We start from the raw sequence: 14,214 nt of genomic DNA, 5'->3' as shown, positions 1-14,214 counted from the left end.
GCTTCTCATCCAGCAGCTTCCATCAGTGTTGCTGTCTCAGTGTTTGTGGCGGCTCTGTTCAGGTTGGTCCAACAGTGTCACCAGCCATCACAGTCTGATCCCCAGCAGGCTGGCAGAGCTGAGGACGACTGCTCTCATCGGCCAGTGTCAGGCTGGTGAGTCTGTGGTGGCGGTAGTGTTGCTGTGTAGCTGCTCACCTTCCAGTGTGCTTTGCTGTGGTTTGAACTGGACTGAACAGTTTGGTTCTTTGTGTGTGAATTTGAGGCTTTCTTCCCTTTAATGTGTAAAAGGTCAATTAAAAAGATGTGTCTTTTTAATATCTTTAATATGAACGTGGCTTTTTTTTTTTAGTAAAAATGTCTGATAATCAGATTGAACTACCATTTAATTTTCACATCATTGTCATCATTGGTACTTTTTGGTCATTAAAGTTTTATTCATTTTATAATATTGACTTTATATAAAAATATTCATAATACAGATGTTATATTGAAGCATTTACAGTCAGTTAGAAGATAAACACAAAGAAAAAATGAAAAAATAAAACAACTCGGTTAGATTTACACACACACATATGCATACACAAACTAGCCTGAGTGTCAGACTGAAGCTCCCAGAACCTTCAGTCTGACATCGCCTCCATTGAAGGCGATTTACAAGGGGAAGGGAATTTGATTTTTCCCTAACCAATCAGTAGAGATCAACAACTCACCCAGAATCTGACGTCATTAGTATCCATGCCTCGGGGGTGCCGAAAACAAGCGAGCAAAGAAACACAAACAGATATATAGTATACATGCACATCCTGTCCACTAGTACCCTGTACCCTCTGTAAGATGTTGCACCTTTCATGTAAACCATAAAAATTTGCCATATTTGTTTTGCCTGGGCAACCCAATTGCCAGAAAAATATTGGCATTGTATGTTTCAGCAAACTACGGAAATGCAACATTTGCATGTTGTATAGCGGATATATTGAAACTTTATGTTTCAAGAATGTTGTGGTTAACATGTGGTTAGCTTAAGGCACAAAAACCACTTGGTTATGGTAATGAAAAGATGATGCTTTGGTTTGAAATACCCAGTTTTGGGGGCACAATCCTCGCTGCATTCAGCCGAGCTAAAATATTTAGTCAATCTGCCACAAATTGTATAATCTGTTCACTTTTAGTCAAGCAAAAAATGTAAAATATCTGCTGGTTTCCTCTCTGTACAATCAGAAATTAAGTCACTTGGGGTTTTGGACAAACAAAACTGAAGACTTGAAGACATCACCCTGCAGAATTTTGTGATTGATTTTGATAGGGAAAATAATCATTAGTGTCAGTCCTAGTGGGCAGTGATTGGGGTGTGGACCCAAGCTAAGGAGTAAAGAATTAATCATAAGGATAAAAACGTGCAAATAGTTATTTGTAAGTGCAGTGAAAAATACAACCATGACTTAGGGGGAAATGTAGCACAGCAGAAACAAGAAGCAGGGTGAAACTTTAAATAACTGACATAGACCAGCAGAGTTCCACTAAACACACCACTTGAAACGTCCAGCTGATCACAGGGACATAGGGAAGTGAAAAAATGTGACATGTGGCCTGCCCTTATATTTTCCCTTTTTTAGAAAGTCTTGTGCACACATCAAACAGAGTTGGGATTTTATTTGATGAGAAACTGCATCAGCCTGTAATCTCTGGCCCTTTATTTTTTTTTTTCTCTCTGCTGACACACATGTCACTGCAGTAAAACAGATGCCGTTGGTTTTTATTAGCTGCTGTGTGTTTGCCAGGCTCATCCCTGTTTATCCTGCTGGTGTGATAGACGGGAAGTGTCTGAGGTGAACGTGAGGCAAACAACTGCTACTATAAACAAATGAAGCTGTAATTACATTTAAAACACACACATGCACACACATATTTGTGTTCTTTTCTTTTATTACATTATCTACAATCCAATGACATATATCATTTATTTTACTGTATTTCAGGTAAGTAAAAGTGTGTGAGGTGAGTTGAGTTCACTCAGCATGTGTCTGTACTCCTCTTTAAGGTTTTATAAGTCTTGACTGTAGTGTTGTTGTCCATCCAGCTGCTGTTTAATTTCTGTTAAAGTGCTGTCAATGCATTTTCCAAACAACAGTGTATTAAAGCGAGCTGGTACTCTGGTGTGTTGTTAAAGGGCCAGTGTGTAATATTTGGCATGGTTTATTGTCAAATCTGAATCTGAATCTGAATATTCTACCCATTAATATGTTTATATAAGTGTATAATCGCTATAAAATAAAATTTGTTTGGTTTTTGTAGCCTTATAATTATGCTTTTATATATATATGTAGCAAGGGCCTTGCTTTAGAGAGGTCGCCATCTTGCACCGCCATGTATGTACGGCAGACTGAGCGGACAATCCAGCCAGCCAGAGAACACGTTTCGCATGTATAAATAAACCAATGCTTTTACTCCTGATGATATATCTCCCCAACGATGGTAGCACCGAATCCCATTCTGTGCAGCAAAATGGGAGCGGAGGATTCAGCCTCTCTTCTCGCCCGCTCAGCATCTAAGTTCCTCATCTGTATGCTCCGGCTCAAACAGGTATGGCTCTGGGTCTGTGTCCGCTACAAGAAACTCTTCAAAATCGCGTTCAAAGTCGTCCATTGCAGCTACTATATTCCGGAGATATTGCTAGGCTAAATAAACAGCTGAGCTCTGTTTACAGGCTACGCTGTCAGTCAGTGTGCGGGCTGGAGATTGGTGGAGCAGAGAAGGGAGGGGGTCCCCACTCGGTATGGTAAACAAGTATGTGTGTATGAAGTGTGTCTGTTACGCTAGAAGAGTCAGCGTTTGGGACGGAGTCTTTTACCCCCTGGAGTGTTACCGGAGTTTTTGGAGTGCTCAAATAAACTGGCCTTTTTTCCGAACGCTACTCTGGTCTCCTGCTCGTTAGGGAATCATTACAATATCGTAACATGGTTTAGATTTCTAAATAAACATTCACCTCGTCGCTAGATATACCTACTCCTGAAAAACTCTTGTCTGCGCAAGGCTTTTTGTCCCTACGAGGCCACCGTCATTTACCCGACAGGAGGGGTGAGCGAGTGAGCCCTGCAATCTAGAATTTGACCACTGATGTCACTGTTTTCAACGGTTTTCAACCCATTTTACACAGTGGCCCTTTAACAGATTAGACCGCAATGGAGATACTTCACAGCTTCTATCTTAAACCGGCAGTATTCTGAAAGTCAAAATTTTGACTCATATTTAAAGTCTGGTGTAGTTCCATATCTTTGTTATTTTCATTAAACACCAGAAAAAGACCCAGACTGACTATGTTAGTTTGAGGCCAAATACTCTCTGGCTCTCAGCCCAAAGCCAACTGGCTACTACTGAAGATGTACATCTTTCGAAACACAAATATATAGTTTCATGTTTTAAAAGTCCCTTACATTTCCAAAACAGCTGCTCACTGTAGTTTTCTATCATTCAAACAGGAGGAAATATTGCAGTTGATGGGGACTGTTTTCAGCAGCGGATTAATCCACATTTGGTGCGGTAGTGAGTATTAGTGGTAGCAGGACGGTGTATGTGGGATTGATACAAAATAAAGTGTGCCTTTATTCTGAAAAAGACAATAGTTCTTATAAGCTGTTTACATGGCTAATGGAAATGAATATTTCACTAATATTTCCATCTACATACAGCCATATATACTCTGATTATCATGGCCAAACATTTCGTTTATCACATCAAAATATGGAAAAGTGGAACAACTTGTGCAGTTTTATTTTTTGCGTCAGAATAGGATTTTTTCAAAGTTTTCCACTGGTGGTAGACTTGTTCGATTGTGCAAACGCAGCCTCCCTCCTTTCTTTCCTTCCTTCAGTCACCTTCTTGAAAAGGTTGGTGTCACCATATCTGTCCATATCCAAAAACCTGTTAATATCCAAGTCCAATAGTGTTTAAAAGTAGGTCTTTTTCTCCTTCTTACCATAAATGTGGGCTTTTCTTTTAGGCCTGCATCTCTACCCCAGCCCTGCAAACTGCTGGTGAGTTGATTTGTGTACAAAGTACAGAGCTCACCGAAAACAGGCGAGGCCTTGCGTCACAAACTGCAGTAAAAACCCTGCAACATGCATACTTTGAATGCTTTCTATACACGGTCAAATGATAGCATTAAAACCCCAATAATATCGGCATATCCAAAGTCTCGTACTCGTACTCGTACTCATACTCGTACTCGTCATCTTCCGCTTATCCGGGTCCGGGTCGCGGGGGCAGCAGCCTCAGCAAAAAAGCCCAGACAGTTCTCTCCCCAGCCACTTTCGTCAGCTCTTCCGAGGGAACCCCGAGGTGTTCCCAGGCCAGCCGGGCGATGTCATCCCTCCAGCGTGTCCTGGGGCGGCCCCGAGGTCTCCTCCCGGTTGGACATGCCCGAAACACCTCCCAAGGGAGGGGTCTGGGAGGCATCCTTACCAGATGCCTGAACCACCTCAACTGGCTCCTCTCGATGTGGAGGAGCAGCGGCTCTACTCCGAGTCCCTCCCGGATGTCCGAGCTCCTCACCCTATCCCTAAGGCTGAGCCCAGCCACCCTGCGGAAGAAACTCATTTCCGCTGCTTGTACTCGCGATCTTGTTCCTTTCGGTCACTACCCAGAGCTTGTGACCATAGGTGAGGGTTGGAATGTAGATCAACCGGTAAATCGAGAGCTTCGCTTTCTGGCTAAGCTCCCTTTTCACCACAATGGACCGGATAAGCGCCTGCATCACTGCTGACGCCGCCCCAATCCGCCTGTCAATCTCCTGCTCCATCCTACCCTCACTCGTGAACAAGATCCCGAGATACTTAAACTCCTCCACCTGAGGCAGGACCTCCCCCCCGACCTGGAGTGGGCAATCCACCCTTTTCCGGCTGAGGACCATGGCCTCAGACTTGGAGGTGGTATCCAAAGCAGTGATGATCTGGAGTGTAGTGTGACTTACTGAAGGTAGACTGTGGGTATAGCAGTAAGCTTGTAATTGGCCGGCTTATTCAACAAGCATTCATCTCCCCTTCCACTGTCTGTTTGCTACTGTTTCGCAAGGGCACCGTCACTGCATCCTGGGCTGGTAATTTAGAGAAATACAAACAACCCAGAGCAACTCAGACAATTAATCACTGAGTCCCACCTCTGCAGCAGGAACTTAAAAAGCCCAAGGACTAAAGCCTGGATTAGTCTACGTTGTTGCGTTCCTGCAGCGAAGACTTTGGTCTTTGGAAGGGTTGTAGTACCTGTAGTTTTCATTGCATTGATAAATAACTGTATATCCATGTGTGTGTTTTAGGAAGTGGCTCAGTGCGTAGTCTACAAACGGGAGTCGGGGAGCTCTTTGGAAACACACGATTCTGGCATGGAAAAGACTACTGCAACTTTGTGTACAAGGACTGGATTCAGCTGGACAAACCATTTGATGGTAACAACATCATTAAACTCACAGATTACCAGTGAGTCCACAGAAGTTGGGGAACTATTTATTCCATATTCCTTCTGTCTGACGTTCCTGTTCCTGCTGTTGTAGATTTCATAGACAGACACACAACTCCCAGAATGCCTTGGCACGACATCTCCTCTGTGGTTCATGGGAAAGCAGCTCGAGATGTGGCCAGACACTTCATCCAGCGGTGGAACTTCACCAAGGTCAGAGGTCATGCTGCTGTTCTAGCATACTGAGTCCTAGTAACCGGTTCAAAAGTTTGTTCTGTTAAAGAGTCATTCACCAAGATTCTGAAACTGTTTCTGCTCTTCCAAAGAAAATACATAAAAATATGAATAATTAGAATTTTTCATGAGAAATAAATGTCACTGTGACTTTCTGTTGCAGATTAATTTTGTACATTGAAGGGGAAAGTACAAATCTTTTGAAGTGAGGTTGTATGGGGCCTTTATTCATAGTCAGTTTATTACATACAGTAGATGCCAGTCAGTGTACCCCCAGTTTGGAGAAGCAGGCTGGAGTCTGACACCAAAGCTAAGCAATGTACTGCTGTGAATGGGGTCAGCAGCAACATTTTTTTAGCCACCTAAATGTCCTGTGCTGTACCCATCCCAAAATTATGCCAGTTGAATCAGAATCTGCCGTTTAATATGAATATTCAAGGATTCTTTATTTTTCCATACAAAGTTTTAATGTTTGAACTAGTTCAGCAGGACTTTAAGTTTAAGTAACGACAGATCAGAAATGTGCAACAACATTTGTTTTTGACTGTAGATATCCAACAAAAAAGAGACTGTCATATTAAGTATCTGTGAGCTGTAAATTCACCACTTCCAAGCAGAAGAGAGAAGATAATATTTTCTCAGAGCCTTACAGTGTAAGTTTCTCCTCCTCTGTGCTGCTACATCACGTCTGGTGCTCTGTACCAAAGAGTAGCAGGAAAGTCAAGAGCATTCAGTCTGTAGCAAACTCTTGGGACCAAAATATCCTCAGAAGAAAATCAATATCACTTTACATGTACGCTATATTCAGAATATTTTTACTGCAGTACCTTAATGTCAGACAGTGATTTCCAGTGAGAAGATGAAGCCAATATAACGCTCACCTCAAAGCCAGACTTCATTGAGAAAAACAGTGATTTAACACTGCTGAACACAGGAGCTGCTGGTCTACCACTGCCTTGATCACTTACATGTAGTTAAATTGTGTTATTGTGGGTGTTTAGAAGATAGGTCGGATTCACCAAAGTCACACAATTACATGAACTGTCTGACTGACCGAGGCAGTGATAGACCAGCAGCTCCTGTGCTCAGTGAGCTAAAATGACAAGAGCATTGATGGGAAACTGAAGCCGTTAACGGCTTCCCTGTCATGATGGGCTGTCTGACGAAAAGGGAAAGTAGTCAAAATATTTTATATATAGCATACACTCAAACAGATACTGATTTATTAGTTGGCTAAAATGTGTTTTGCTGATGATCTCCATCCACACTAGTAGATTGCTTAGCTTCCATGTTAGACTTCTGCCTGCTTCTCCAAACTAGGGGCATGCCAGCTGACATCTACTGTATGTAATATACTGACTGTGGATAAGTACCCCATACAACCTCATTTAAAAAAGTCTGAACTATCCTTTGAAGTATTTGATCACTGGGTGATTCCTGCCCTCAAACAATCGCTTACTGGACAGAAAGTGATGAAATTAGATTTAAGGAAGAAACAGCAGATCACTGGAGAGATAATAAAAAATCTGTACATTTACGTCATTATTTTCACAGCGAGGTGCATAAAAATTGCAACCTCTGTTAAAAGTTTAGGCACAGTCTGGAAAAACTAGGATCTTTATGAGTTAGCACTCATTTAACCCTTTGGCCAAGCTTGTTTGGCTCTGACTCTGCAGCTGTCCACATTGCTGTAGGAGAAATCTGCAGTTGTGGGTTGCAGTCTTTTGTGTGACCTCTGTCTTCCTCTGTTCTCTTTACCAGCTTGTGAAGCCAAAGTACCGTTCTCTGTCGTACCCGTACCTGCTGCCCAAGTCTCACACCACAGCTGGAGAGCAGCGATACCAAGTCCCCAACTGCATCCCCACAAAAGTACAGGTTAGTACTGAAGGAGTTTCATGTGTTAATGTCACCCTGCATTGAACTGCTTCTCTGCCAGTTTCCATTTTCAATATCCACCCCAGCCTTTTATTTATTTTATTACAATTGACTTTTAGTCATTTCTTTTATCATGCAGCTTATTCTTACTGTGTTTCAGTTCTGTACTACATTGTAAGTTGGTTTTAGTGTGCAGTATGTTCACATGACAAAATTAAACGTACTCAAAACAAAGGAAATGGAGCTTCTCACGTTTGGAAAAATAAGAACAGACTGGTGAGAAGGCTTCAGGAGATTACTTTTTTAATTACTTTTCTAACAAATGTTTTAAACTGGGTTATAAATCTGCAGAATGTCTGGGAACAGGCTTTACCAAAGAAGAGGTTCCTGCACAGCAAAAAGATGCAAAGCAACAGAATGAATGTTATATTCTACATTTTCAGCAGGAGGAATATATTCAGATGTAACTCCTTTGTAATCACCAACATTTTGATTAATGACTGTAATGTAATTATGTATTTATTCTCGGTAATCGTGATTACAATCTGATTACAATTACGTTTATTTTGTAATTTAATCACTATTAACAAAATGCACGTAACTAGTTACTCCCAAACACTGTTCACCATGTGTTATGTTAAATTCAAGAAGAAGGTGGCTTTGTTTTTCTCGCACACCTCCACGGTAAACGAAGAATCCAAAAAGTTGAACATTCTTAATGAATTGAAGTAAACAGGTCCATGTTTAACAACAGCCAAACTATATCCAAACATCTGTTTACAAAGTCTCACACAACTCATGCAGTGTAATCCAAGACTCATTTATCCATTTGTGTGCTCAGTACTTCGGAAACATATGCATTTTAAAACACACTTCTGTCTGTGAGTAGTGCGCCCTGAGTGTGCCTGAGCAGGAGTGGGTGTATGAGCTTCACTCAGAGCAGAGTTTAAACACACACTTGCCCCAGGCAAGGTACTCAGCCGCTACTTAAACTCATGAAGATTGTTCACCTTTTTTGGATTTTTCGTTCACTGCAAAAGCATGCAAGAAAAACAAAATTTTCATTATATATTCAAGTTAACATGGGGTTATAATCCTTATACAAATGATTATTGTGTGGGCGAAGTATTCCTTTAAAAGTACTGAATCTTTTGGTAAAACACTTTGCTTTCCCCTTATAGGCAATAGTTTTCCAAAGAGGCAGCTTGATTTATTGTGTGCATCTTGTATCATTAACTGTTGGTACAAAACCATAAAGTTCAATAATTTATTATATGTTGTCTGTAAGACTATTATACCTGAAAGAATGCTATATGCTATATGCTGTATGGGTTTAGTATGTTGTGTGGAATTTGGACAAAAAACATTTTGTCTCTCCTCTCCAGTGCTGAAATAAGTTAAAGAAAATAAGTAAACAATAAGTCCAAGATGAAACTTAATCCAACTTTCCTCTTTGCAGAGTGCATGTTAAAGCTTTTGTATAAACATTTGTTTTACCGGCTTCCCTCCCAAACTCACTCATCTCCCTTCCCTCAGATCCTCCGCTCAGCCTCTGACTGGTCCGCTGGCATCAAATACCATGAGGAGTCCATCCACAATGCCTATATCCACACCATCCAGAACAGCAAACACTTCATCTACATAGAGGTAATTATCTGTAAACTGCAAAAAGGTGAACATTTTTAAACTGGTTTTATATTAAGCCAAACACTGGACTGGACCAGTACACCGAATTTTACCAGGTGTCCCACTTCACTCAGCAGCCACTCCTGAGTGGAACATAATGCCACCATGCCCCAACAGAAAACTAGTGTCAAACTGTCACATAACAGCTCTGTGTCCACCTTGAATCCGTTAAATATGCATTTCTGTTAGCTGTCAGCTGTGCGCTTGAGATCAGACTGGAGACATAACCACTTAAAAGATGGGTGATGTAGCCTACTTGCTATCTTCCAATGTTTGTAACATTACTTTTCAAAACATAAAACATGTTTTATATTATGATATTTAATAGGAATAGCATAAAATGTAGCCAACAGCAAGTAGTTGTTATTTGAATGGTCATTTAGTTTTCCAAAAAACTTTCAGCTCCCTGGTGATGGTGATGTCTCTCCAGTTAGCTGACAACTTATTTTGGTTTTTGGAGTGAAATTCTTCATTTCCATTTCATGAATCAGCCATTTTTCGTCCATTTTCATCCATTTCAAAGCAAGCCACAGGAATAAATGGAAACAGAGCGTTTGATGAAGGTTCAGCTCAAAACAACACCTGGAGCCAGTTAGGACACCTCTTCCATCAGCTTTAAATCCAAAATGTTGTCATACTGGTGCAGTTTTAGTTTTCTTTAAGAATAACTCTGCCATTTCTCCTCTTGACCCCCCAAAAACACATAAACTTTGTTGTAAACAAACACAGCATGCGCTGCTCCCCCACCTCAACTAAAATTTGATCTCTTTCATGTGACTGTGCTCAAGTCGCAGCTTGTCAGACACTGGTGGCTCCATTATATGTGTAATATTATGTTAATCATGTTGTCATATTGCTTAGTGAAATAAAAGTTGGATTTAGCGCCACAATGCCGTCGGTACAGGCTGCTGATGTAGGCTACTTTTCAATTTGCCAGAACATGTCATAATGACAAATGCTGGTTCAGTCAGTTTGCATAAAATCAAACCAGTTTAAGCTCGTAAACCACATTGGACCAGCAAAACTGAAAATCAACCCAACTCTAACAGACACAGAGTAGAAAAATGCCCGTGCACAGCGTAAGTCAAGGTGCTGGTACTGTGGCAAAAGTGCAACTATGTAGAGAAAAAAACACATATGTTGTGGCTACATTCTGCACACAAGACAGGACTTTGAAAGAAGATCAAGATTTAATAGAGCAAAGCAACACGTTTGGCTTACAGCTTCATCAGGCTTCAGCTTCATGAGCTTTTGATATATTTTTGAGAGCTTGGCCTAACTCTCCCATGCCCTTGCTGCACGCTTAACCTGTCTCCACAAACAATGGACAAGCTACATCAAGCGCAGTGCTTATGAACAAGCTCTTGACATCATTTCACAACAATCGCTCTTTGATGATGAAGGAATTACATTGGATGTTAAGTTGGAAGACCTTAAATCCAAACTGGGCTATTTATCTAAAAAAGAGCTTCGCCTTAAATGGCATGTAATCGTGCTGTCACAGTACTGGAAAGCAAAGCAAATCCCATGCGGACTAAGGATAAATAAAACACTGATGTATCCGGATTTTGTCCAGAAGTGAGAGCAAGTACTTAACATGCTCTATGGATTTGACTTTACTCGTCATCTCACAACAGACTCATGTTTGTTTGTCTTCCAGAATCAGTTCTTCATCAGCTGTGCAGACAACAGACATGTTTTCAACAAGATCGGAGACGCTATTGCCGAGCGCATCATCAGAGCACACAGGTAACACACACACACACACACACATACACACACACAAGCAAATATTAAATTGGTTTTATGCACAATTTGTAAGCTTCCGCTGCTGTGTGTATTTAGCCTTACCTTAAAATGACTTACAAGAAAAACAGAAAAACACACACACACACACACACACAAACACATCGTCTTTGTGTATGTGCGCTTAGGCTTATCTTAAAATGATTTCCCAGAAACACACACACACACACACACACACACAGAGTATATTTACCTTCCAGAGAACTAATTTCATACCATATTTTGTGTTTGACTTTGGCCTCTGTGAAGATTGTTTGAATATTTTTCTATTTAAGGTTCAGTTTCTTTCTCTCTGTGATGTTTTGTTGTCAGGGTATCAGAGCTTATCATAGTACACACATCCTACACAAAACAGAGGGTAACCACAGACACACACATACACACACACACACACACACACACACACACACTTGTAAAAGGCTCTGTGTATAAACAGTCTCGACGGCTGTTATAAATGTCCCATCTGTCTTGTTTCTCACAGTCGCAGTGTAAGCTGATATAAGAAAACGTTGTCAAGTGTTGAAACAAACTTCCTTTTGGGGAGTGTTTGAATGAAGCAGCATCTTATTTCACTGCAGTTTCTCTGCACTCTTGGTCTCTGCATGAATTTGTGAGGTGTTTTTCTGATTTCTTGGGTTGTAAAAGTGTGAAACTGTGCAGTTATTTAGAAGGTCATTATGATTAATGGCAGCATCCGTCTCCTAAACTTCCCAAACTGCCTCATAAAATAGTCTTTAAAGAGAAGATTAGAGCCAGACTAATACATTACATCAGCCAAATGGAGTTCATCACAGATAGCACACTGCTATCAGCATGTGTATCAGTAACAAGATATTGCGCTGTGAAAATGATCAAGATGTGATTGAGGTAATTTAGAAACAGTGTTGTCATCACAAAGTTTGTTCACCAGAGTACACAGACTGTAAGCTGTCCTGCTCAGCTCATAATCTTGCATGGTTAGTATTCTTTAAGAGGCATATTTAAGAGATACTTATCGAAATGTTTGTTATTGTTATGTTTATGTGTAGAATATAGATTTATTGGGCATCCTGGTGGGTTTAAGACTCTGAATATGTAATTGCAACATTCCCGTCCACTGTCTCCCTTCTCATAGTCTGTCAACTTTTTCTTTAACTCTCAAATATCAGTATCAATATCTTCTGCAAAAATCCACATGTTGCTACCAAAAAGTTTAAAACCTGCTCTGCCTACTCTGCTTGTCTTTACATTTTTGTGATAGTTAACTGTGGGTGTGTGTCTTAGTGGCAATCCTAAAAATACCATTTCATTAAAATTACACTAAAGGGACAGTTACCCCCCAACATACATATTTTTCCTCTTTCCTCATTAACTGCTAGCTCAACTAGCACCACTGAGCTAGCTAACGTTATAGCTCAGCTGAAGAGGATGCCATTTATGTTTACATCTCACACTGTCCCAAGGACGAGCCTCTTGTCCATGAGTAGATGCACACTTCCTTCTGTGTAGTGATCCGGTTGGCAGGTGTAATTTGGTAGAAAGAAAAATAGTTCCTACATGAAACTGTTCACAACAAGGTCTGTGGATTATGTTAAGTAACCGGGTCATAATTTCTGGAAAGAGGCATTGCTGCTGAAATTTTTGGCGCTTGGAGCACCACAAGGCGAGTGCCATCTAGTTCCATTATGCTGGAGAGAAGGCAAACATCTCTCCGACCGTTATCTCCAACACTCTGCAACTAACACCAAAACAATTTAGACTGAGAAATAGCACCACAGGTAAGAGGAAAAAATATATATGTTTAATTTAGGGGTGAACTGTCCCTTTAAGGCATATATTTGAATGCATGTTTTCTTGATTGTCAGTTGTCTCAGCCTCTCACAGTCAGCTGTGGAGGTTGCGGCTCTTTAGTCCCTTTTCAGCTCTACATTTTTTCCCAAATTGTTGTTTCCTGAAGATGAGGATGTGCTTGTAAACTGGCGGGTGGAGATTTAGACAGTGTTTGCTCACAACATGCCCAGGGATGCTCCAGATATGGTTGCTAGATTTGTTACCCAACACTGTTTGAACATGATGTGCTGCTTCTTATTTGTTCTTATTATCTAAGTAATCTAATCTGTACATCAGCATATGGGCACCCAGTAGCTCAGTGAGCAGAGAGGGTGTTCGAAGGCAATGTCCTTTGTTGCATGTCATTCCCTCTCTGTCCCCCTTTTACACTTAATACTGACCAATAAAGGCAAAAGCCATAAAAATATCCTTTAAAAAAAGTCATCATCTGATGAGCTGTTATGTGTCCTGTCCTCCATCCATCCTCTGTGTTCTTTTGTTATGGAGTCTTACGTCAGCTGTTTGATAAATAAATATTTCATACATAAATTATTACATTAATAATGTTGTATCTCTCTGATTTAAAATGTCTTTAGGGAGGGTAAAAGGTACCGAGTGTACGTGGTGACGCCTCTGCTGCCAGGATTTGAAGGAGACATCAAAACTGGAGGGGGCAGCGCCCTCCAGGCCATCATGCACTTCAACTACAGGTGTGTGTGTGGGTGTGTGTGTGTGTGTGTGTCCATGTAATGGGAAAGCTGCCATGAACCCACCTGGTGTGTGAGTTTGTTTGGTGAGGGTTAAATCCTGTAAGCAGCCAGTGATAGATTACTGCCACACCTTAACTCTCTATCTACAGTGCCGTTAACGCTGTGTGTGTGTGTGTGTGTGTGTGTGTGTGTGTGTGTGTGTCTGTGTCTGTGTCTGTGTCTGTGTGTGTGTGTCTGTGTGTACGTGCACGTGCCATTCCTTTGAGTCAACAGTCAGCCCTACTCATGCAAACACTGTGACGAACACTTACATTCTTGTTATATTGTGAGGAATGTGGCTCTGTGGCTCATCCACTTCTGTCCCTCCACTCCCTGCAGGACCATGAACAGAGGAGACCACTCCATCATCTCCCAGGTCAGGAGAGAGAGTAAGTCAAAGGCAATGACAGCTTTAACCTCATGTTCACACTGTTGGACTGCGAGCTTATTGGCCGCTGTTGCAGTGAACAGAAGATATGGGTGCACGGGTTGTATGTTCAGTTGTAACCTGCACTGGTGAAGGAGGAATTAAGATCTTTTACTGTGGTGAAGGTACTAATACCACACAGTAAAAATACTCTGTTACAAGTAAAAGTCATGTATTG

General features: G+C 41.1%; 1 protein-coding gene across 5 annotated transcripts in view; it reads left to right on the top strand.

Moving 5' to 3' along the window:
* Nucleotides 1–14,214, top strand: part of pld1b (phospholipase D1b) — a 77,843-nt gene that overhangs the window by 51,147 nt on the left and 12,482 nt on the right. For 4 of the 5 annotated variants that reach the window (XM_033639099.2, XM_078162572.1, XM_078162571.1 and 1 more), the window contains exons 16-22: nt 5,311–5,439; nt 5,545–5,663; nt 7,446–7,559; nt 9,096–9,206; nt 10,906–10,994; nt 13,457–13,570; nt 13,949–13,998. In XM_033639099.2, the coding sequence (XP_033494990.1) occupies nt 5,311–5,439; nt 5,545–5,663; nt 7,446–7,559; nt 9,096–9,206; nt 10,906–10,994; nt 13,457–13,570; nt 13,949–13,998 (726 nt within the window). Of the gene's footprint in view, nt 1–62; nt 156–5,310; nt 5,440–5,544; nt 5,664–7,445; nt 7,560–9,095; nt 9,207–10,905; nt 10,995–13,456; nt 13,571–13,948; nt 13,999–14,214 lie in introns of all 5 variants that reach the window. The other variant, XM_078162573.1, reaches the window with a different exon arrangement.

The sequence above is a fragment of the Epinephelus lanceolatus genome, chromosome 20, assembly GCF_041903045.1.
Source record: "Epinephelus lanceolatus isolate andai-2023 chromosome 20, ASM4190304v1, whole genome shotgun sequence".
NCBI lineage: Eukaryota > Metazoa > Chordata > Actinopteri > Perciformes > Serranidae > Epinephelus > Epinephelus lanceolatus.
The sequence above is the reverse complement of the archived record's forward strand: the minus strand, read 5'-3'. Positions and strand labels throughout refer to the sequence as shown.